The sequence below is a fragment of the Ambystoma mexicanum genome, chromosome 7p (assembly GCF_040938575.1).
Source record: "Ambystoma mexicanum isolate Mex_15411 chromosome 7p, UKY_AmexF1_1, whole genome shotgun sequence".
NCBI classification, from domain to species: Eukaryota; Metazoa; Chordata; class Amphibia; order Caudata; family Ambystomatidae; genus Ambystoma; species Ambystoma mexicanum.
In genome coordinates this window covers 667,347,852-667,374,415 of record NC_090939.1, presented here as the reverse complement: position 1 = coordinate 667,374,415, position 26,564 = coordinate 667,347,852, and the positions used below count along the sequence as shown (strand labels likewise).

At 45.0% G+C, this 26,564-nt stretch overlaps 1 protein-coding gene across 1 annotated transcript in view; it reads left to right on the top strand.

Moving 5' to 3' along the window:
- The window catches only part of COL4A1 (collagen type IV alpha 1 chain), a 470,976-nt gene that overhangs the window by 433,361 nt on the left and 11,051 nt on the right, over positions 1-26,564 (top strand). The window contains exons 44-48 of the mRNA XM_069636741.1: positions 5,599-5,671; positions 7,049-7,120; positions 7,427-7,555; positions 7,643-7,741; positions 12,572-12,784. Coding sequence (XP_069492842.1) covers positions 5,599-5,671; positions 7,049-7,120; positions 7,427-7,555; positions 7,643-7,741; positions 12,572-12,784 — 586 coding nt within the window. The remainder of the gene's footprint in view (positions 1-5,598; positions 5,672-7,048; positions 7,121-7,426; positions 7,556-7,642; positions 7,742-12,571; positions 12,785-26,564) is intronic.

Here is a 26,564-nt window from a genome sequence, read left to right as displayed (position 1 = left end):
GCTCACCAATTCCTCTGCCCCTATTACTTTGGCCTTGCCCAAAACAGTTCAAGGGACTAAGAACCCCTTCAAACCAGCTCTCAACCTGGCCTTGATCAACGCACACCACTCCCCACCCGTGCACTTGACATCCATGACCTTCTATCAGCCAACAATCTGGATGCCCTGGCCGTCACAGAAACATGGCTACACGCAGCCTCAGGTCGGGCTCTCTCCTTAGCCATCCTTCCAGGATACACCATCTTCAGGAGTGACAGACCTAACGCCAGAGGAAGTGGAGACGCCTTCATAGCTAAGGACCTTATACACATTAGAGGACTCAACACCTCGCTCAACGAACCCTGCAACATCCTCTCTCTAAAATTGACAATCGCCAACCATCAACCCCATTACAACTCATGGGGCCTCATTACGACCCAGGCGGTAAGGGGTTTACGGCAGCGTAAACAGCGCCGACCCTTACCGCCTGATTCCGAGGTCCCTTAGCGCCATGGAGGATTTAACACCTGCTTTTAGCAGGTGTTAAAATCCATGGCGCTAAGGGACCTTGTTGTTAATTACGCCACCGTAATTTACGGTGGCGTAATTAACGCCTTCCCCACTCCCATTATGCCCTATGGGGCAAAAATGGGAATGGGGAAGGGTAAATGGGGATTGGGGACTTACCGCCCCGCCAACCTCGGAATGGGGCGGTAAGTCCGCCAACCACCATGGCGTAAACGTAGTTTACGCCATGGTGGTAAAGGTACGACCCAGGCGGTAAATTACCGCCTGGGTCGTAATGAGGCCCATGTTGTCTATCACTCACCGGGCACCATCAATTCCTTCGAGAAAGACCTCCTCCAGACATTAGCCACAACATAAAGCTATCCTCACAAGTGATCCTCCTAGGTGATTTCAATCTTGGCCTTAATGACCATATCGACCTACACACCACCTCACTCATCAATTCACTATCCACCCTAGGCTTCCGTCAATGCATCAGCAACCCTACAAACACTAAAAGGCGTGCCCTCGACTGCCTAGCTGACCTCAACTGCAACATCTCTCTTGAGTCTACCACTCCTTGTCCTTGGTCGGACCATCACATCGCCTTCTCAATTCCTCTAGATGTGCCCACCAAACTCCCCACCAAATGGTTACCGCCGTCATTGGCTCGCAGCTGCAGGAAACTCACCAAGGAGAATCTCCAATCTTTCCTTGATGCCCACAACCCTGAATCCCTGAATGCATCGGATCCACAAATCCTTGCTGATCTCTACACTAACCGCTGCTGTTGACTCTATTGCCCCCGTAGTCCCCAAAAAAAGCAAAGTCTGCTACCGATGCTAACTCTTGGTACACACAGGAGCACCCGGACCTCAGGAGAAAAAAAAGAGCTGCAGAATCTACCTGGAAAAACTCCCCCACCGATTCCCTCAAGCAGAAATTCATCAACCTATCTAAAGAATACAAACAAGCCATCATTATGGCCAAAGCCTCCACCTTCAACAGCAGAAAAGCCAATGCTAACTCAGACACAAGAGAACTATTCACCATCCTCAGAGAGCTGGAAGCTTCAGTCCCTCAAATCTCCACCCAGAACAAAGAATCTGCCTGGTGCACTAGCATACATAACGCTATGCTGCAAAAAATGGGCATGTTGCAGAATAAAATACTCTCCAAACAAACAAACCTTAAACCAGCCTGTCAGGACACCCTAGCCAACTACCCCACTATGCTCGACACCCCCGCCAGCCCTGTGTTCAGCTTCAGTAAACTATCCACTCAGGATACCTTGCATAGCCTAAAAAGTCTCAAAAGGTCGAGATGCAAAGGAGATGTCTGCCCTGCCTCACTCATCTAATATTGCACAGAAGCACTAGCCCTGATCATCACAGAATTCATCACAGCCTCTTTCACACATGCATTGTTCCATCTAGTCTTAAAGAAGCTTGGGTTTTACCTCTTCTAAAAAAGTCTCCCTCAACCCAGCCCTACCCAATAACTACAGGCCCATAACCATAGTCCCATTTCTACTGAAAATACCCGATTGAGCATCCTATGTCCAGATCCAATACCATCCAGAGTCAAACCACATCCTATTTGTCCGTCAGTCGGGGTTCCGTCCAGGTCACTGCACAGCGTCTGCACTCCTAGACCTCAAGAACCAGATGGACGAAATCAGGGATGAGGGAAAGCCTGCCTTACTGCTCCTACTAGACCTGCCTGGGGCGTTCTATTTAGTTGATCACGTTTTACTATGCCATCACTACACGGATGACACCCAAATCCTCCTCCCCCTCTCTGGCACTTCCACTTATGACATTGCCATGCTCAACTCCACATACACCACCATCCAAGCCTGGATGACGACCCATGGCCTTTGCCTTAATGATGGGAAGACACAACTTCTCCTCGTTGGGCCCCTCCCTGTGCTAAAAAAACTTGACCCAGAATGCTCGCATTCAATATCAATGACACTAAAATCTCTGTGAAAAAATTAGGAGTCTACCTAGATGCTACCCTCTCCCTTACCCGTCAGGTAAATGCAATCTCCTCCTCAGCAACGCACTCCACCAAAATCCTCAACGCTACAAGACCCTACCTCTCAGTAGACAGCTGCCTAACAATCACCAGGCCGGTAGTAGGTACAAGGTTAGACTACTGCAATGCCCTCTTCGCTGGCACATCCACCCGCAACATTCAAAAACTTCAAACTATTCAAAACAATGCATACCTTCTCTCCTGAACCTACCCAGGTCAGAACACATATCCATCGCCCGAAAAGCAGTGCACTGGTTTCCTATCCGCCAAAGAATCCTATTTAAGATTCTTACCATCACCCACATGTGCATCTCAAAATCAGCCCCTCTGAACGTGACCCAAATTGACAGGCCTACCAGAACACCCTTCACTCACAGACTTTTGCAACCCAAAATCAAGAACACCAGAGCTGGAAGTTCCAGCTTTCCAGTCATTGCTGCAGCAGGGTCAATGCTGGGAGATCATCAGAGTTACAATCCAAAAGATCTGGAGAGCCACAGGTTGCAGACTCCTGGGGCAATGCAAGGCCTTTCATATTCATGCTGTAGAATGCCCTGGATAACTTTCAGAGCCAGAGGACCAAATATATTTAAACTTCATAAAAGTTCTGTTCCAGCATTTAAAAAAAAAGCAAGATTGGTTGTGATGCACAAAGCATTCAGAAATCCGAGTCAAGGTGAACTTATCATTCTCATAAAACATTCCAAACTTGTATCAGCTTATTAATACTTCATGCATCAAGAGTAGAGCTTGCCAAGCTCCTCTTATGCGCTCATTTAAATCACGGCTGACCATCCAACACATCAAACCCATTTACTTGAGTGCCCTTCACAGGTTTTCCAGGAGGTTGTGGCACTTATACACCCCGTGGTGTATTTCCAATTTTCTTTTTTTAAAGATGCGACACCTTTCTGCAACATAAAGTTCTGTTTCAAGGTCTTTCAACAAGGTGAGTTGTTAAACATGTCTGCGATCATATCAAAGAAAGGATCCCAATCCATCATGGCCGCCATAATAAAAATAGAGGAATGCATCTGCTACCTCATTAGCCTGGGATCCCTTTTGGCAGGGAATGTTGGGGTTAGAATAGAGAGAGCGAGAGATCCTCTTTTTACTGCCTCTCTTGGTAGCTCTTCACAATGTGCACGTTTGTCCCTGGCTCCCAAAGTCTCCCCATCCTCCCGAGATGGTCTCCAAAATGTGACGTTGTCACAGTGGACCGAACACAACACTGTACGAGATGCCTCCATTGTTTGCCCCTCCTAGTTTTGTTTTTGTAAACTATACTAAAACAACGCATGAGGAAAGAACCTTGACTGGATGTAGCCATCACTGTCCATCCACAGGCCTGTCATTGACGTTCGGCGGAAGAGGCTCCTAGAAAATCTTTGACTCCATGAAAACGACCTTCAGCTCAAGAAAGCACTTAAAATGTACTTGCTTTCAAGGCTTTCCCACAAGAACATATTGACTACATCGCATCGTCACTCTCTGGAGTCCACGGCACGCATGTTTTATTACTGACGCGCACAACCCTTTTCTGCTACCAGGACACATATGCAATGGCTCATCCACCAATAAGACACTGGTACTTGACCCACAGACAGTGACAATTGTAAACGAAAAGTCTATTGCTGCATGTAATCAAATGCAACATCTTTTTTGACGCAAACATGGTCTCCTCCCCGCTCCTCCTTTACCACCGCTGTCTAGCCGCTGCTCCCTTTCTTTCACGGGCTCCCCATTCCACCATATTTCTCTCAGTGCTCTAAACTACAATGCTTTGGCCAGTAAAACATTTCAAAGCAGCCAAAATATATGCATAAATGAATAAAGGTTTTTTTAAGAATGTTGGCAAGCTCCTCATTCCAGCGGTTTTTGCAGTCTTGCTAAACATCGTAAATCTAGCAGTCGCAAGTTCCGTTCCTCAGAACCCCCAAAACTCCAGGTCTTTAGGCTAACTAATGTTTATATTAGCAACTTCGACTTAGATTTACTGTGTTGCAGTGGATTTTGTGTGGATTTCCTGAAAACATGGAGTAGATACAGCGCTTTACAGTGATTGTATCGAATGCCAAAGCATCGAATGTCTTAGCATCTAAAAAAAAGCAACGAAAAAAAAGCATTGAATGCATTTTTTTTTCATTTTTTTAATGGGGTTGTCCCCCCATTCCCTGTTTTTTTTTACCCCTTAAAACCCATCATAATTAAAATAAAACCTTTACCTTTGAAAAAAATGCATTCAATGCTTTTTTTTCGATGCTTTTGGCATTCAATGCTTTGTATTCAATGAAATTACTGGATACCAGATACAGCATGTGGGAACAAGCCTTGTAGGCCCCTGTAAATGTTTCAAGAGGAATCCATCCACTCACCAGACGCCATACTCCGGAACTCTATGCAACTCCTCCTCATGCTTGCCAAATACTTATTGCGGTTCCGGAGAGTTCCGAACACTCAAGATGCGGCTCAATGGTGTCTTTGGTCCACAGTCGCTCTAAGGACTTCCTTTGGTGGGGTAGGGACTTGTTCCACCGACATCCTGAAGACTAGACATCATAAAACCTGTCACAATCTGCCTGAAACTACCTGGCGATCTCCCTGCACAAATGAAAAGCCCTGCAGAATGTCGCCTCCCCCTCTTAAAGTGGCCTGCACGCTATACCAACACACCAAAACATAAATGAGTGAATGCTTAATTCACCCAGCAGGCTCAGTGACTACTAGTGTGGAGCTGAGTATTGTTCTTCCTCCTATCATTTAGTATGTGCAATACAGAAGGAAAAGTCTGTCACACAACACAGTGCAAAAATAAATGTATAAATACATACAATACATGAATACAGAAGCAAATAACCAAATACACCAATAAAGAGAGGACCTTGCTTCACTTACTAGCAGCAAAAGAAACTATAAGGGTTTTTCATTACCATTTTGTAATGCTTATCCTTGCTAGAAGGGCTTCATTGTAGTGTTTGTGATGCTGCAGTACTCTCTTGCTTACTATTTTAGTTTGTTGTCAGGAAACTGTAAGAAACGCTCAGTTCTTCCTTTTGCCCCATTCAATCTCAGGGCAACGCTGGATCCCCTGGATACACTGGGCTGAAAGGCGATGCAGGCCCCCCGGGAGCCTCAGGATTTGAAGGTGAGGGGACCTGCACCAAAAGGTTTCTTTTGATGTTCTTGCTGCAGGTCATTCATGGAACCTGGCTGTGTTCAAACCTCTGCATTGCCCATCACACACATCAAGGAAAAGGCCCGGAAACTAGCGAAGACTTCCCAAGCAGAGCCCTGAGGACAGCGTTGTATTTTGTGTGCTTATGTTTTACACAGCGTGAAGTGGACTCAGGAGCAACCGAGTGATGTGCATGCATCAGAGGGAACAACATGGGTAGATTTACAAGACAATCCCTGAGCAGTGGGATCCCGGGAAAGTGGCTCCTAAGTCACACCTAGGAATGTGCTGCATTCCCTAGCAAACGAAAGAGTGCTGGTACTAACCAAAGTCTAAGACCGGCACTTTTTACACCTCCTTTTCATGGTACCGCAACAGACAGAACACCTAGACTAACTCTTTGGTCCCTTTGTACCACCGAGATACCAATTGCGCGTTAGGAACATGGAAATAAATAAAGAATAAATAGTTTATAGAAACATAGGGCCCTCATTACGAGTTGGCCGTATTGTGTCAGTAAATCTGCCGGAATACTGTCCAACGGAATTACCGTTACCGCCACTTGGTCCGGCGTAATTACCGCCAGATTACAAGTGGCATTGGCAGTTAATCCCCATTTTTTGAGAGTCCATCGGACTCTATGGGGCAATTCTGGCATAATTACAGCTGGCTGAATTACCGCTGTGGTCATTTTGCAGATTCTGCCGATTTTCAGCAGCAAGTGGGAGAATTTACTTCCAGCATGATGCTAAAGGTAAATCCCCCACTCCAAGGCCATTCTCGTAGTATGGCAGCGCATGAAAAGTGGCAGTAATTCCATTACTGCCAATTATTTCCTGCAGCGCCATACTTGTAATGAGCCCAAGAATATATTTATAATAGTGGATGAATTTTTCATGCTCCCATTTAATCCTTAACTCCCTCTGATCATTCTTTCTCCTTAGCCACATGTACATGGGGGATCACCATTGAGCACACAGCTGAAATAGCTCGGGGGGTTGGGTACTAGCTACTGAAATGCCCATTCAATCTGCCAGGCATATCTGATCAATGTAGAATAGAAGAAACTATAGGCAAACCTCTAGAATTCCAAAAGGTTTTGCCCTTGGTATGGTTAAAAGATGTGTTTGGTGTTCACATGCACCTACACAGAACAGGTAAGCGGATAGGGGATGTGTGGATGATGGGAAAGGCACAGAGAGGGTACATTGGGGATGGATGCAAATGTGAGGATGCCTGGATGGATAGATAGATGAGCATTGCCATGCTTGAACTTAGTCCATGGGTGCAACACTAGGCTTAGCAATAGTAATATTGTGAACTATAATATTGCCTTTTTGTTTTCAGGCTCTAAGGGCTCATCTGGTCCCGGGGGCTTTAAAGGAGAACAAGGAGATCAAGGCTTTTCTGGCCCGAAAGGTACCACATATAATGTGTTGTGAGGGGCTCTCTAGTTTGGTATTCTGTAATGCGACCTATGAACTTAGAATGCAGCCATTGCCTAACTGTGATTGTTGCGTTGCTTCACCCTTTTGCTCTGCCTGGCACTGTTTCCTTCTGGCCCATTTCCACCCCACCCCAAATCTCACTCACAGCACCCTTAAGCGGCCCCATGCTACATACTGCACTTTACAAAAATATCACAATAAATACACAAGGTATGGGCATGTGTGCTTCATTATACCTCCATTACATGTACACCCCTTGTCCCTTTCATATTTTCAGGTATACAAGGTCCACCTGGGCCTCCTGGTCCTTTTCAGACGTTTAAAGGGGAATCTGGTTCACCTGGCTTTGATGGTCCTGCAGGTCCAAAAGGACTTCCCGGCTACCCGGGACCTAAAGGACAGCAAGGTAAGGGTGCCACTCTTCCATGTCTAACAGCGTGTGGCCACCTTTCATCTCATACCCAAGCCTCACTTTCCTCTTCTCTTTCCATAGGAGTAACAGGATCCATAGGTGTACCTGGAGAAGTTGGTAGTCCTGGGTTTGATGGTACACCTGGTCAGAAAGGAGAAACCGGCCCCTCTGGTCCACCCGGTAGGTTCCCTTCATACTTTGTAGCTGAAGTATGCATGAACAAGAGTATATTTGTGCATCTTTGTGAATTGTATCAAAGTTTTTTTATCTTATACTTAGTTGCTACCAATGCAATTGTTAATTTATATATATATATATATATATATGTTTAGAAACTTGCTGATTCACTCCATTCAGACAGATCGTTTGAGCAGCACTCTCCAAATGAGAGATCAGGATCCGTAGTATTCCATACAAAATAATTCTTCCTTTATTAGTTCCGGGAAAATCACATTATAACCAATTAAAATCAGACCCTAAGTGCGGTCCTCCCAGAAATTAGGCAATAAATATTGCTGAGGGGTTTACACGTTTCGTGGCCGACTCGCCACTTGTTCACAACAACCAGCCTCTTTGCGGCAGCCCATTTAAAAAGAGAAACGAACATAAATGGCGCATTGATGGTACATTGGAAATTATACACACCACAAAAAAATTAGGGTGGGCTTAACCTGGGTTTAAGCCCACCATAACTTCCTTGGTGTTGTGAAAACATGGCCAAATGCCCCAACCACAAGGCTGTCGGGACTATACTGCACAGATGATCCCTAATACCGGTGAAGCCAGGTATGCAGTTGTCCTGGCAGCCTTGCAAATGCCTTTCAAATGCCTTTCTTGGGTTGATTAAGCTATGTATAAAGTAGCACTGCCCTCTTAGAGAAATACAAAATCCTGGAGAAAAAGGTTTACATTTGAGTTCATTAGCTTACCCGCAATGCTTTGCTGTTTTGGCTCAGAACTGGAGGCGAACTTCCAGCAATGGCTACTAGGTGGCATTGTGGAATGTCTGACTTGGCTCAAATGGACTTTCCTATATATGTATGTAAAAAAAAATATTTTTATTATTTTTGGATCTGACAAAATAACAACCATATCTGGCATGGACATGCATGCTTTAGGAGTCAATGATATGGGAAATGGGAAACCTTTTTAGATTAGACCAAAAGTCAACAGTATCTTGTGCAGTCTCAGTAGTGAATTCTGGGGGGAAAAATATTATTACCTGAAACATCTGCACAACTTTGAATCAATGTGGCCAATAGAATGCATCGCCTGACATCCCTATACCAACAGCATGATAGTTTACAACACAAAACCTTACACCGCATAGAGCTTCTGTGGTTAATGGGTCTAATGTGGCACCCCCAGTAGAGGTGTCACACCTTATCCCCTTTTACAATTTGCAATGACTGGAGGAAGTCTTCCACTTGCTGGAAAACTCAGGGGCAACGTGCTTGCCTTGGAAACAAGATGACACAAAATAACACAGTTTGATCCCCGGGTCCGAGCTTAGAAACCTCTGGGTATTAAGCGCGTTGTAAATAACCAATTACAATTACTTAAGTAAGGGAAACAAAGAGTCGTACTTCAAGCTTGGCAAATACAAAAAGGCTGACTATAAATACTCTTTTGAGAATCTCCATGGAAATATTGCTTGAATAGTTACTCATAGCAAGACTTTTGCACCACCCTCTGGTAAGCACTGCTTAACTTTCTAACCTAAAGTTGGGGCGATGTGTCTCACCTAAAGGAAATACCAGAGTCGCCAGTGGTAGTAGCTGTGGCAGAAAAGTTCAGGCATAACTCAAGGGAGGAAGGCTGGTAGTGGCGTACAGTTATACCACACAGTGAACCAAAGAAAACACGCAACAATGGTGCACTGAAAAATATACACTTTATCATAAAATTGCACATAGAAACTCTGTCTGGTAGAATAAGTCCTATAGTTAAACATAATACATAGTAAAAGCACAGTGCATGTTGAATGTATAAAAGCAGTAATGGTCAGTTAAGCCCCAACTCACTCTAAGTTAATTGTTTTCCCCGGCCATGGTTCCTGAAAAATTCTGATCAGCAGTGGCAAAATAACCCAGTCAATACAAGATCGTCTGTTGCAAGGGACTTCGTCCTGGGAACGACGACAACCCCGTTTGCCAACAAGAAGGACCAACAGCCTTCCTTTGAGCAGGATGCATTAGCCAGGAGCGAAAGCAATGGTGTAGATGGCTCCAGGAGGACAGAAGAATCCACCAGGCAGGTTCCACCGGCTCGAAGGACAAAGAGACAAAGCTAACCTGCAGAAAATGGTTCCACACTTAAGACAATGGTGGAGGCAAACCAGGGTGGCCCAAACAAATAGGAGAGATGGTGTATTGAGTTCTCAATCCCCTTCTGAGCAATGGGAGCTTTCTAGCTTCCTACACCAAGGTGCATGACCAGGGCGTCAGGACAATGGTGGTAAAATTACCAAGAGATGGTCTCAGCATGTAAGAACCAGTCCAGGCAATGAGGAGGACTGTAGGAGGAAGAGGCGAGCCCAAGAAGGGCGTTCAGCAGCCAAAAACAGAACCAGTGCTACATTTGCTCTCTAAAACAAATGTAAGGTGATGTAATATCCTAGTCCCAAAATCAAAGGGGTGCTTAAAAAGCAGACATGTTCTAGGCACGTTGTGGGCTACCATCGGGCCACATACTTAAAATCTCACAATATACCCTCAAAAAGTGTTGCAGTGGCAGGTGAACTTCAGAAGGAGTTGTTCATATGACAAAGGAGATCAGAAATCCTAAAAACCAAGGGGTCCCAAAAAGGGACATCAGTATCCCCCTAAGAAGTGTTTTTGGATTTCTTTTGTAAATTATATGCAGAATCAAGGACTACAGATACTAATGCTTAAGAACATCTTAATAAGTAGTTTACTGTTGTACTTGCCTGTGTGGACCTCTTTTCGTTAACATATTGTGCTTATGTTAACTGTAGTTCACAACAAGCCCACCTCCTCCTGTGTCTAAGCCTGTCTGCTGAGTCCTGTTCCATTTGAGAGGTTGGTAAAATACTAATTGTAAAATGGTTGCACCTTTAAGTGGCCTTTCAGAATCCCTCAACAGAGAAGGTTCTGAAAAGCCCTCCAGTCACCCGGGGATGGCAGTATTCAGGGAATGGAAGCACAGTCTTTCACACCGCCTCACAGTGATCCAAGTAGGCAGTATCCAGGTAAGAGAATCACAGTCTTTCACACTGCCTCACAGTGGTAGTGATCCGGGGATGGCAGTATCCAGGGAAGAAAACCACAGTCTTTCACACTACCTCACAGTGGTAGTGATCCGGGGATGGCAGTATCCAGGAAAGAGAAACACAGTCTTTGACACTGCCTCACAGTGGTAGCGATTGACCCCTAAAGGCAGCAGTAATGATGCTTTGGAAGCTACTTTGTTATATTGTTGGCGTGCAAACAAGTTCAGCAAACCATGATTGGAAGGTTACCAGGGAAGCAAAAATAAATCCAAGATACCCAAACACAGGTGACCCACATCTCCACCAGAGTGTAAGAAATGAGTTCAGCCAAATAACTCGATAGCAGTACAGACAAGCTTGGCCCCCATTATGCCTTCATTACTTTAACAACATAATTTCTCAAACCTGCTCTGCAAATCCCCCTAGACTGAAGAATCCAATAAAAACCCACTGCATATAAGACGGCTAGAAACAAGAGATTCTGTGACGGTGGCCAAAAGGATTGGTATGAAATGTAGTACAAAGAGCATAGTGAAAAGAGAACTGTAAAATAATCAAGAATTTCAGATGGGTAACATTATGAAGGAAAAGGACTTTATGCACCCTATTCAAATGAGGCCTACAATGAAACAAATGATAGGGAAAACTGATTTCGTCGAAGCATCTCAAAATGAGTACCAAAGATCCTTGAGGAGTAAAATTTAATGTAGCTTGACTAAACAAGAAAGGTGTGTGACTAGGCCATGCAGGTTCCCTTTCACAAGGCATGAACATCATGAGGAGGGTGTCCCTAGTCAATGGGATGCTTACTCAAGATTGTGTCGTTGTGAGATATGGAAATGGAAACCTATAAACCTGACGAAACAGACCTCTAAAAATGGGCTTCTTCAGTATGAAGCGATCCCCTGAGCCACAACACTTACTCAGCCCAAGTGTGGTCTACTTCGAGGGTTCCCATATGAGCAGGTCCAGTTACAGTGTGGCCTTCAAAGATAAAACATATCTAGTTGAGATTAAGACAAGCAACCGCGCAGCCTAGAAATGCTGAATCCTAGCTTATGTCCTGATAAAGCTGCAGTCCACATTAGTCTTTTTGTATCCACATATCTCTGTGATATCAAGATGAAGAGACTACCCTGCACAATGATGGGTATATATACTAAAAATCCCAGATGCTACAGCCGGCCCTAAATACGAAAAAGTCAAGAACGTTCTTGGGGTTTAAGATTTTTGTCTCAATGCTGAAGGTCCTGGAACTGTCTACATCATGTCTGCCCACTCTCTCCTGGACGGTTGCACCCCTACTACACCTCACACCTCTCATCCTTACTCCTGAGTCAGGCGTTTCTCCTCACCCCTCTGTCGCCATTTCTAGACCCATTCGGACACACTCTATGGAAAAGAGATTCTTGTAGAACGAAAATGGACGAGTTCTATGCTTTTGTTCCTCAGACAGATACTTTCCTCTGCCCATTTTCTCACACAAATAACTTCCCGACCACCAGTCTGATTCTCCACCCCTTCTTGCATCACACGCTCATGCGTTTAATTGATGTCACATGTGGTTCAATTGTCTGCTTGTATTACAGAGAAATCTGCATAGAATTGTATGTACACGAGCAACATTGGATCTAAATATAGGGCTTCAGTAACATAGTATTTGTATGCATGGAGCGCACATTCTACATCTTCAGGAATGCTACCCAAACAAGCAGGCCTCCTCCACCTCAGAAGTTGTTGATATTTTGTTAACCACCAGTATGTTTCCTGTTGAACAGGTCCAAGAGGCTACCCAGGTCCCCCGGGCCCTGATGGTTTACCAGGACCCATTGGTAATCCGGGACCCTCCTCTATGGCTCACGGCTTCATCGTTACCAGACACAGTCAAACCACAGACGAGCCCCAGTGCCCCTTTGGAATGAACACCATCTACACCGGCTACTCTTTGCTTTACGTGCAAGGCAATGAAAGATCGCATGGCCAAGACTTGGGTAAGGAATTGAAAAACACAAATGCAAATTGTTAAATGTCATAATCAGGACAAAGGTGCCCGACACAACTGTTTGCTCGCTATAGATGTTTTGGACTATAACCCCCATCAGTCTTAACCAGCCTAGCCAATGGCGAGGGAACATGGTAGTCGTAGTTCAAAACATCTCAGGAGCCGCAGGCCACAGACCCCTAAGAAATGCATGAACTAGAGCTGCATTTGGTCATTAGTGAACTATTAACGTTGAAGAGCGTTGGCCAAGTATTTGCTTTTGGTGGCTGCCTAATGTCATAGAACTATCAAATTATTATATTAAAAGGGACACACTTTGGAAGAATGTTTAAAGGAAGGCCACTTGTCGTAAGGTAATAAGAGCTACACTTGAATGCCTACACATACAACCAAGCATCTTCTTGATCGGTGAGAGTCAATTTCCAACGCAAAAGATATGTATTTTGGTGGTGGAGGGAGCTGGGATATGCATTTTCAGCAACACTGTTTCAAAATAGTCCTAAGGGTTGTGCTCTGTGCTCATTTGTGAGAAACATTCTTTTGATCGTTTGCATCTCTTAGTGTTTATGCGATGGCTATTGTAATTTTACGTTCCCATTGAACAAACAAAAATAAAACATAATAGGAGAAAAAGTGTGCGTGTTGCTAAGATTAAGAAGGCATTTTCTGCCCCTCTGTAGAAAGCCAAATTGTTTACTCAATATAAAAGCTTTATTTCAGTCATAAAACCATAAAAGCAATACAAAACCATATAGAATTAGACACGATATATTGAACTCTAAAATATTCGTTAATACTAAAAACAATATAAGCACAACACTGTTATACAGTTATCCGCATATTATAAGGAGAGCATAGCTCGCTGTCTTAACAAACAGGGGGGAATGAATTAGTCCTACCTTGCTCCAGCAAAAGGAAATTACAAAGTCTTAATTGTTTTCACCCATTATATATATTAGGGCTTTTGCTCTTAACCAAGCTCTGTATATGAATCGAGATGTTGCAAATACAACACATATATTTTGCGGGTTACTTAAAAAAAGTAGTGCCTCCCTTGAGCTTCGTATCCCAATTAAAATTAGTCTCAAATATCTCTGCCTCAGACTCAAGGTCTTATTGATCATCAACAAAAAATGCAGTATATCTTCTTTTTTTAACATGCACATTGGACATAGAGCAGACTCCTGGTTTTTCCAAATTGATGTAAAGCTCGCCACAGCCAACGTCCCTAATCGCAAGCGAAAATATAAAGATTTCTCATAGGCCGTACTAATTAGGTCGCCATATATACAGACTTGAGCAGTCTGTTATCAATATTGTCAGGGTGGTGGACAGTTACAGGGCATTATGAATTATTAATGGCTAAGCTTACTGTCTCTCTTCCACTCATGTTACAAGAGATCGGCTCTGTCCAAAGATTGCTCAAATTCAACGTGGATAGGCCTTTCTTTACATATCTCAGCCATTTCGCGCATCTGCCGCCCTCTAAACTTAGAATATGTACTAGCGCATCACAATAGGATCTTAGTCCTTCCTTGCGCCACAGTCTTATCCATATTTCACTGGATCAAAGCTCACCTTTTCATCACAGGCAAGACAACTAATTCCAAGTATATTAAAGAGGATGGCATGCTTGAGGGCAAGATTATCAGATTTCTAAAAAAAAAACTTCCTTTCACACGACTGCAAGATGTTTAGATGCGTATAGCCCCATAATACGGCCCCGTGTATTGCTGCTCGACAGGATTGATTCTGGAATATGTTAAGAGCGAGGGAGACTGCACCCCTACCCTGACTCACACAGAAAGAGTCCAGAAACCTAAGAAGGTGTAGGGAACAAGACAGACAGCACAGTTACTCGCAGCTTCAATTTTTATAATTTAAAAATAATGTTGAATCTTGCAAGAGTTTGCACTTTATGTAAAATGTTGACATTTCATGCATGTTTTGATGAAACGATTTAATTATTGGGCTTTATTAATACAGGTTTGGCAGAATTACTGCAACAGAATTACTGCCATGGACTCAAAAAATGGGCATTTACACCGCCACTTGTAATCTGACGGTATTACCGCTGGACCATGTGGTGGTAAATACAGTTTGGTGGTATATGGGCAGATTTACCGCCCAGATACAACAAAATCCGTAATGATGCCCATGAGTGGACTTTATGTACTGTTTTTTTCCTCATTTGTACCATCGACTGGGGCAAACATAATGTTATAGAAAGTGGGCTGGAATTCAAAAGATCGAACAATTCTGTCATTAGGATACATAGTTTTAGGTCATAGGTGGCGTTTAACTGCCACCATTAGCTTTGGCTCCTGGGTGGAGCTTTAGCACTCAATAGAGAGCCAAAAATATTGTAAAAGACATGTGCTGTGTGGTCTGGACACTGGTACAGGGACCAGAGTGATGAATAGGACAGGCAGCGGGCTAGCACAACATTTAGGGTCCCTTTGCAAGCTATTTGGTGGGTCCTCACCAGACTTCTAAAAGAAAGCTCTAGACGTGGCACACTTTGGGCCAGCCTGCACCACCACACACGTGCGCAATGCCCTTGAGGGTCATGCAAGTGCAGAGGCATGCATGCATTGTGCTAGGTGAAAGATGTAAGAATGTTTTTTAATCAAACCTTAAATCTTTCACCTAGCATAAAAACAAGGGGCCAGTTCCTGGCCTGGCACCCAAATATACCAGCTACCAGTGGCGGCTAGTGAATTTTGTATTTGGAGAGGCGTAAATATTGGCCACAAGTATTCAAGAGTGATCGGGCATAGCAAGGTTGCCTAAACCAATGGAAGTGGGTTCAGGGGGTGTTCTCCCCCTGAGAAAACGTTTTGAACAATGGGTTAAAATGGTGCATTATACAGCACACTTTTGGGGAAAAAGCCAGATAGTTTGCAACCGGTTTTGTAGAGTAGCTCATAATAAAATCCAATAGATGCAAGTCACCAACAGTGCACAGAAGCATTTCCCAATACATTTTCATGCCTTTCCCCACAATATATGCCAGTATAAAACCCTTTTTACCCTGACTGTGCCCATAGATTTCCATTCTGTCTGCACCAATACAGTATTCTTTGCTTTGAGCATAATGGCAGTTATTATACTATACGAAAACATGTCCAAGATGGCTCTGCCAATATATGCCAGCACCCCCATGTAAGAACAATCTCCTATTGACTTTTCCATTTAAAATGACATACCACAGTAAGAAAACATGTTGAAGCAGGCTCTAATGCAGACCTGTGTATACACATAAGAACACGTATCATGCTTGCTTTATCTTACCTTCTCAGTAGAAAATGTCACACCACAGTAAGAAATAGCTAGGCTGGTTGCACCAAAATGCCAGTTTAACCACGTAACAACACTTATCATTCTTACTTTATTGGAGATGCACAGTAAAAAAAGTCATGCCACAGTTAGCAATGGCTAGAATGACGGATCCAAAATGCCAGTGTAGCCACCACGTAAAAAAATTCATCACGTTGCTTTGCCCAAAAATGCCAGTAAAACATTCCATGTCACTTTAAGGAAATGCCAATAATGCTCCACTGCTCATACACATAATCACATTTATACCCATTCACCAACCAATCACTCACCATGCACCTCCTCTCACATTCAGTTGGACGCTGCATTCTCCACACACGCACCCACCTAGACCCTTCACTCAGTCACATTCATACCCATTCACCCACCAGTCACTCATCCGTATACCTTTTCTCACATTCACTCACACTGCATTGCCCACACAGACACACACCGAGAATATTCACAGTCATAATCATAGCCACTCACCCACTAGTCACTCATAAACCTTCCCTCACATTCACTCACACTGCATTCTCCACAGAGGCACCCCAAAACACACACACACAGACACACACATTTATATCCATTCAACCACCAGTCATTCACCCATACACCTTCTCTCACATTCACTCACACTACACTTTCCAAATGAGCACCCACCCAGAACATTCATACAATAACATTCATACCCATTCACCCACCAGTCACTCACCCATACACCTTCCTTCACATTCACACACAAATGCATTCTCATTCACATTGCGACATGCACACTCTCACACTCATGCATACATACTTACATACACACATTTCAAATGCATGTGCCCATAAATACATACATACACATCCGACATGCATTGCACGCATAATACACAGACACATAAACTACATATAAAAAAAATGCTTTCTTACCTGGTTCCCACAGCAGCTTTGGGTCTGCCTGTATGCTCTGTCACTCAAGGCCTCCAGCTCCCACATTCCACGCAGACAGGAAACAGGAAGCCTGGAGCGGATCCTGTTCCATGTCTGACATGGTGCAGTGGAGTCGAAGGTGGAGTACCCTCTACTCACGTGACCAGCCATCCGCAGTCGGCATCGGCCCAGCCTTCACCCTGACATTTGTAAATGTCCCCATTAAGTCCTTTTATGTCATTGTAATTCGCTTCTAATTTCCAGTGTTTTCTTATATTATAATTTCTTCAAGGCCCAACTGCCATGGCCTTAGTCCATGGCCACTGTAAATGTTGCACCAGTAGGTATCTTTGGGGCCCACCAGACATGGCCTTTGGCCAGTGGTAAAAAGATCATGGGCAGTGGCAAAAAGACCCTTTAACCGCTTCTAAGTAGATGTGATCACTGCAGTTGTAAAATACATTTTTCTCACTCTCTATTTTTACGATCATTTCCTGGAAATCAATTTTGATTATGCTAATTCCCACGGTAGTGTGACAGTCTTCGGATTCTTGTGAGGTTCCCATGGCATTGCCCGGATAATGCTCAAAAATTAAAAACTCTTCCCTGTCCTCACAGGCACTCAGCATGTTTCCCCCTCCTCTTTCGTTTTTACCCTAGTAGTTTCTTATATGATCCAAATCCGCACAGTGGTTTTTCCACACTGGCTATTCACAAAATGCGCTGTTTCTCTATGGGAAACTGAATGGGAGGTGGCAGAAATCAGCATTTTCTTTGTTTTCTTAACTATTTCGTTATATTTTTCACTTTTTATCTAATCTTCCCAACATGACCAGCTTGGGGGGAAGGGGAGCAGGACACAGTTTCTTTTTGGAAAAGGTCATCCAAATCTGTCCAGCGAGTCAAAAGTTATTAGAAATAGAATTTCAAGAAATGTCTATGTATGACGGTTCCACCTTAACTATAGGGTGGCGACTGGTGCCCTATAATATATAGATAACCGGGGTAACACATATCCCACTGAGGAAAGCCATACTATTGCCTCGACCACCCTACTGTGGGTCTTACATCATGAAATAGGAGGGGAAAGTTGGTTCCTGGAAGCCTTCATGGACTGCAGCAACCAGAATTACTTGAAGCTACAAACTTGGATTAACCTGCAGCACCTGTCTTGACTGCTTCCTTGGAGAGTGCTTGGAGGAGAACACCGCCCGACTGTAAGGGACTGAATGTGCAGGGAGCCAGAGTGTGCCCCTCATCCCCATATATATATATATATATATATATATATATATATATATATATATTTCTGAGGCTTGTGGAATCTGCTTAGATCACATGCTGTGCATAGGCCGACATCTAGTGGAAGCTGCGGAGTATTACAGTTTGTTTTTCGAAACTCGAAAATGGGCGTCGACACAGGGCGTGCCAGTAATACTATCCCTAGTGTGACGTCCACTGTACCCAAGACCCCTCACGCGTCTAGGATCCTCAGATTGTTTTTTTCCGCCATACTGGTCGGAAGCATCTTGCGGAGTCCCCTGGCCTTAGCCATACTTTTGCTAAAATTTAAAATTATTAATCTATTGACATCCTTCCCCACCCCAATGTCGAACTTCGACACTCGACGCCGGCTGGAGAAGAAATCGACCGTCGGCTGCTGCACGACGGATTTGGGCCTCGGAAGGCCGCTGGCCTCAGCCCGGGCCTGGTAGGCCGCTGGCCTCGGCCCTGCAAGTAGGGAGAGTGGGGGGTGGTACATACTCTACACTCTTGGTATATAGGTACACCTTATACATTTCCTACACTTAATAGCCCGCTGCCTCAAGGTGCGTATGGAGGGTACCCCTTTTTAATTCTGCCCCAAGTGCAACCGCAAATACCCTTGGGTCGACAGTCACGCCACGTGCAATCTCTGCTTGCCGAGGGACCACCCCGAAGCGAACTGCAGAGCGTGTAGTAGGTTTAAACCTAAGACACTTAAGGACCGTTCGACGAAGCGTTGGGCCCACCACGCCAGGCAGGCGGCCATGGCAGTGGAGGGCGCCTTCAGCGATGGCAGCGACGCCGTACTTTCGGACGGCGAGGGCATTACGGCATTGAAAGACAGCCGAGCGCAGGTCCCCGACCTCGGAAGGTCGTCCGGCAGGGCGGCTATGGGGAAGACCCCCGGCGGCGCAAGCGCTTCACATACTACACACACTAAACACACTAAGTCCAACCGAGACTCGACGATGTCGAGTTCTCGGAAAGAGGCACAGACAGAACGGTCCGATTCGATGTCCTCTGGGAGCTCTCGATCAAGATCGCCGCATGACTCCAGGCAATCATCCACTCTTGCCAAGAGTGCCTCACTCCCTAGGCTAACAGAAGTTCGATCGTCGGAAGACGAAGACGACTTCCACCCCCAGGCCGCGCTCCAGGAGGCGGAGCCCGCAATTAAAGCCAGCGAGGCCCCACGCTCGAAGGACAGGGACACCTCTCCCTATCCTCGACGCCAGGCGTCGAAAAACTCCGGAGCCACTAAGGGACAGGGAAAACATTTTACTACGCACGGGGAGGGGGGAAAACAGCAGAAGAAACTACCTGTACATTCTTCCACACCTGTGAAACACTCCACCCCCCCTAAACAGACAGACAAGCCCAGGTCTGCTGATAGGTCCACAACCAGCAAAGCTATTCAAGATAAATCCCATAGACTTGCTGAGAGAGTCATTCCCAGTTCCAAAAAATGGTCCAGTGAAGACATAGATAGGGTCATGTCAAGAATGTCTTCTTTGGCTGATTTTTATGATAAAAATCCAGAACATTTCCTCTCGTATGATCCACAAGGGGCCACACCCTCAGGCTCTACTGATCCTATCCCCCTGAGTAAGAAGGCCCGGTTTGAAACCCCGATGAGGTCTGAACCCTTCGAGGTACAACCTTACGCAAGACCATACTCACGGTATCAAGAAGAGGCTTCCTTTTGTGGAGACCAAGAATTTGGTATGATAGAAGAGCAAACCGGGACAGATACTATGGGGATGATGAGGAACAGGAAGAAGAAGAGGATAACCCGGAAACATACAGAGTAGATTCCCCGGTAGAGAACGAAGCCCCGGTTACCGATCCTAAATGAGGTTCTCGCTCGCGCAGCAGAACATTTCCACATTGACACCCATGGTGTACAGGAGGAAAGGGACTTCGCAGAAGAGTTAGTGGGAGAAAGGAGGCCGGTTGCCCAGACCATCCCTATCCTTAAATCCATTCAGCGGAGAATAGATCCGTCCCTGGTGAACCCAAACCTCACCAGAGCAGTCAATCCCAGGGTTGAAAAACTTTTCAGGGCAGCTCAGTCTGACCCTCTCTATATAAGAGGGCATCTGAAGCCAGACTCCCTAGTTGTTACCAACACTCTTAAGAGGGCTGGAACACCCTTGTCTTCGTCAGAAGCTCCTCCCGACAAGGAGAGCAAAAAACTATACGGTTTCGGCAGGAAGGTAGCCTCAACGTCCGCCTATCAAGCAAGGATTGCTAACTCCACCACCCTGTTGGCCAGCTACAACTGCCATCAGTGGGAAGAAGTCACGGCTCTCATAGCCTCTGCTCCTGAACCGTTAAAGGGCCAATTAGCTCGGATTTCCGCAGAGGGTAGAGCCGTGTCTGGGTGCATTTTGAAAGCAACCTTCGACGCCGCGGATAACGCAGGCAGATTGATAGCAGAAGGTACTGTTATCAAGAGACATGCGTGGTTACGGCAGTCTGGTTTTAAGGCAGAAACTCAGGCATCATTGTTAGACAAACCGGTGGAAGCCGATCTGTTGTTTGGTAAGGCGGTCGAGGACGCACTGAAAAATGCCAAGGACGAATACGAGACACTCAAATCCCTTGGCCAGTTAACCAATAAACCCCCTAACCAGAGAGGGAATACTAATTTTTGTCGCCCACGCGGCCAAAATTCCCAGAGAGGATCTAACTATTCCCAGGGGCAGGGTACACAGTGGAACAACAACCAACAGTCTACCCAGGGTTACGGCAGAGGTAATAGGAGAGGTCGTGGTAAAGGCAGAGGCAGCCCCAGCAAGGGAGGCGGCACGCCTCCACCAAAGCAGTGACGCTCAGTTCAGGGTCCCTTCTCACGCAACCCCAGTAGGGGGACGCATTTCAAACTTCACCCAGGCTTGGGAAGGGATCACATCAGACAGATGGGTGCTGTCAACAGTATCCACGGGATATTATATAGAGCTACTGCAGCGTCCCCGGAACCATCCTCCACGACAAAGAGTACACTCCTTAGAACATCAGAAGATTCTCCTCGAGGAGATCGCCATTCTTCTACAAAAGGACGCGATAGAACTCGTCCCGGGACACCAGGTAAACAAGGGTATTTATTCAACTTACTTCCTTGTGCCAAAGAAAGACTTGACAATGCGCCCAGTATTGGATTTACGGCCTGCCAACAAGTATGTCAAGCCCCAAAAATGTTGTATGACCACGCTACAAGAGGTAATCCCCCTCCTAAAAAAGGGGGATTACATGGCAACCTTGGATATGAAAGATGCTTATTTTCATATTTCCATGTTCTCAGCGCACAGAAAGTACTTGCGCTTCAAGGTGGACAGTCGCCACTACCAATTCAAGGTACTGCCCTTCGGGATAGCTTCAGCACCAAGGGTATTCACCAAGGTACTGGCGGTGGCGGCCGCACACCTACGCAGGGAGGCAATCCCAGTGTACCCTTATCTGGACGACTGGCTCATAACGGGGGAAACCCCAGGAATTTGCAGGACAAACATTCAAAGGACTATCGACCTCCTCCACGAATTAGGCTTCTCAATCAACGAGAAGAAGTCAAGCCTGGTGCCAAGCACCTCAAAACAATTCCTAGGAGCAATCCTGGATACCCAGGAGGGGTTGACCTTTCCTTCAGAAGAAAGAATTCGGAATATACTTCTGCAAATTCCGCATTATCAGTCCGGTCAACAAATAACGGTACGCAAAGCAATGCGTTTACTGGGCATGATGGCGTCATGCATTTACCTGGTCCCCCACGCGCGCCTGCGCATGCGTCCCATGCAGGAATGGTTGGCGAAACAGTGGTCTCAGGCAAGTGGTCAGTGGGACGATCTAGTGGTCGTTTCGCCAACACTGGTACAAAGCCTTCACTGGTGGACAAGAGAGAATCTCGCAAAGGGGAAACCCTTTTACGATCCCGAAGTACAGGTAGTAGTCACTACAGATGCATGTCTGACGGGGTGGGGAGCTCACCATCTCCACCACACAGCGCAGGGTCTCTGGTCTCACTCAGTGGCCAAGAACCACATCAACCTGCTAGAGCTTCTGGCAGTATTCAGAGCGCTTCAGGCGTTCGAGCCCCATCTACTAAACCTGTCAGTGCAAATCCGGACGGACAGCACTATAGCCATCTTCTACCTGAACAAGCAAGGAGGGACTCGCTCGCCAAATCTGTCCAAGATTGCCCAGAAAATCTGGATATGGGCACTCAGACGGAACATCTTCCTGTCATCACAACATGTTCCAGGGGAGCTCAATTCCCTAGCGGATGCTCTGAGCAGAGACTCCCTCCCAGAGGAACACGAATGGGTTCTTCACAGAGAGGTCGTAGAAGATCTCTTCTCTCAGTGGGGTTTCCCCACTATAGACTTATTCGCCACAAGCGAAAACAAACAATGCCCAGGATTTGCATCCAGGTTCCCCCAACCAGACTCCCAGGGGAACGCCCTGTGGATGAACTGGTCAGGGATGTTTGCGTACGCTTTTCCACCAACTCCTCTCATCAGGAAAGTGGTGAACAAGATGAACAGGGAATCGATGACGCTCGTCCTAGTTGCTCCCATGTGGGCAAGACAACCGTGGTTCCCACACCTACGCAGGATGGCGGTGTGCGAGCCCATCAAACTTCCAGCCTGGTACAACCTACTGTCCCAGCACCAAGGTCAAACAGTGCACCAGCAACCCAACTCAATGAACCTGGCAGCATGGCTCCTGAGGTCATAGAGTTTGGACACCTCAAATTGCCACAGAGGTGTATGGACATCCTAAAGGAATCTAGGAAGCCAAACACAAGGCACTGTTACTTTGACAAGTGGAAGAGGTTCGTTATCTGGTGCCAGAATAGACAAATCAACCCAGTTGATTGCACTCCTTCCAGTATTGTTACATACATGCTCCACCTGCTAGATGCAGGATTGGTTTTTAACTCACTGAAAGTAAACCTGGCAGCTCTCTCGGCTTACACCACTTCCCATAGCAAGGTGTTGTGGTGGAAAGTACCAGTAGTTAAAGCCTTCATGGAAGGAGTAAAGAGACTTCACCCTCCTATTTCTAACCCACCGCCAGGGTGGGACCTTAATGTGGTGCTAGCCAGGCTCATGGGCCCCCCCCTTCGAACCCATGCATAAAAGCAGTCTCAAACACCTGACTTATAAAACGGCCTTCTTAGTAGCTATTACTTCTATAAGAAGTGTCAGTGAAATTCAGGCTCTGTCAGTGCAGGATCCCTTCTTTACTATCCATAAAGACAAACTGGTTTTACGCACACACCCTAGGTTCTCACCTAAATTTATATCAAAATTCCATGTAAACCAGTCCATCGAGCTTCCGGCTTTCTTCCAGAACCCGCAAAGCTCGGCTGAGGTGAAACTACACACCCTAGATGTGCGTAGGGCGGTCCTCTACTATGTAAATAAAACAAGACCGCTAAGGAAAACAGATCAACTGTTTGTCTCCATAGCTACAGGCAGAGAGGGGGATCGCGTCTCTAAAGGTGCCATCTCGAAGTGGATTATTAACTGTATCCAGCTGTGTTACTCACTCTCTGAAAAGACTCTGCCTTTTACGCCAAGGGCCCACTCTACTAGAGGCATTGGGGCCACTCTGGCTTTCATTGCAAATGTTCCCCTCGACACCATTTGCAAAGCAGCTACTTGGAGCTCTATTCACACTTTTACTCAGAATTACTGCATTGACACCCATTCCAAGACAGATACACAAGTGGGACAAGCGGTTCTAAGACACTTATTTGCTCATGACCCTTCTCACATCCCACCTCCTTCTTCTGGTACTGCTCGCTAATCTATGCACAGCATGTGATCTAAGCAGATTCCACAAGCCTCAGAAGGGATACATTACTCACCGTAATCGTATTTCTGATGCTTGTATCTGCTTAGATTCACATGCGACCCACCCTTCCTCCCCTCCGAGAGAAGGCGCATGATTGCTTGTAGTCTTACCTTTCTGTCTATCTGCTTGGATTATCTGTACTCACGCTACTCCTCATGCTACCTCATGTCAGAAAAAATACAATCTGAGGATCCTAGACGCGTGAGGGATCTTGGGTACAGTGGACGTCACACTAGGGATAGTATTACTGGCACGCCCTGTGTCGACGCCCATTTTCGAGTTTCGAAAAACAAACTGTAATACTCCGCAGCTTCCACTAGATGTCGGCCTATGCACAGCATGTGAATCTAAGCAGGTACAAGCATCAGAAATACGATTACGGTGAGTAATGTATCCCATATATATATTGTTTTTTTCTCTGTGGCACCATTTATAGGTATCCCACACCGCAGTCCATTCACCACATGGACCCATCTCACATTCATTTTACAAAATGCAGAAAGGAAAATGGAAGTCTGCCTTCACTGAAGCTGCAGAAAGATGCAGCCAGAATACAGAGGCTGGGATTGTGTTTTAGCAGGAAGCCAGGAGTGGGTGGGGCGTGAAGGGGGTGGAGGGGTCAGTGAAACAATACACCAGCTTTCAGACCATGGGTGAAAAAGGCTATTCTATTCTCCATAGCAAGTTATATGTGCCATTCACTTTATTGTGTCACTGTAAATACATATCTATATATATATATATATGTATATTCAGTAAAAATAAAAAAAACTTTGTTAAGGGGACGTTATGGTTAAGTTGCACTACTAAAAACCTATGAAATTCACACAAAAAAAACTCTGCTAACAGAACGTTATGGTTCGAAAAACCCCTGAAATTCACCTGTTATGGTAAAATAAGCAACCATAACTTGCGCCACCACCGTGCACTTCTAAGACTAACACCCAGCACATCAAAGATGACATCACAAATGTCATTGATGACATCACTGATGACATGACATTTGCATTTAGTTTTAATGGACAGCATCCACAGGGATTGTCATTATAATATTGGCAAAAAAGTGTATGCCAAATAGTTCATTAAGCAATGCATTGCTATAAATAGCATTGCATTACTGAGTTTTTTCACTACATGAACAAAATCATGAAGAAACGTAGGCATTGTCTGCTGCATGCGCCATAGAGGTGCAGTATTAGAAATCTTCCCATGTTGAATAGTAAAATGATAAATGCTTCCATTACATATTTTTGCATACTGTGCAACATAAGTTCCTACGAATGCTCCCCTTACTGCACAATAGTCCTATTACAAACAAAACATAAAGAGACCACAATGCATACAAATAGAAGCATATACAGGAAATGTAAAGTAAGCACACAAAAACTACACTATTACCAGAAAGTGTTCATAATCACACTATTTAACTTCATGCACAGAAAAGATTATTGTGTTTCAAAATTCCTTTTTCTCCTATGTATATCTGTCATATGATGTAACTGTACCCAAGGATGTGTTGTAAGAACATATGAGAAGGGTAAGGTATACACATATAGTACTTTTTATTTTATTAATTCCTGACTGACAGTGAAGAAAGCCACCTGGCTTAGATATGTCAGTGAAGGAAAAAAGAGGAAGCTACACATGTGATGTCATCGGTGATGTCATCAATGACATTTGTGATGTCATTTTTGATGTCCTGGGTGTTAGTCTTAGCAGTGCACGGTGGTGGCGCAAGTTATGGTTGCTTAGCTTACCATAACTGGCGAATTTCAGAGGTTTTTCGGTTTTACTTTGAACCATAACGTTCCGTTAGCAAAGTTTTTTGTGTGAATTTCATAGGTTTTTAGTAGTGCAACTTAATCAAAATGTCCCCTTAACAAAGTTTTTTTAGTGAATTTTACGGTTTTTAGTAGGGCAACTTAACCATAACGTCCCTTTAAGAAATTTCTTTTTACTGAATTCCACAGGTTTTTAGTAGGGCAACTTAACCATACCGTCCCTTTAACAAAGATTTTTTGCTAAAGATCATCGGTTTATAGTAGTTTTTACGTAACCATAATGTAAAGTAACTTCTGACTTATTTACATACCTTGCGGAGAATGCCACATGACAATATGCTGGTGTACAGCACGGTGACATGTCTGAGAATCAATACACACTTAACAGTAAGATGTATGCCTCGTGGACAGTGTGGAAACAGATTTTATATTGACGTAGGAACGTCCACCTTCAACATTTCCCTTGCACAGCGCCAACACGTATTGGTAGTCAGCCATTAACAATGTAGTACACATTGCATACTTTTAGTAAAAATTCTAGTTATCTGAAAATGACATCAGCTAAGGCCATCCCTCCTCCCCAAGAAACAGCAGCACTGCTGGAATGAAGGAGCATGGCAAACACTGCCC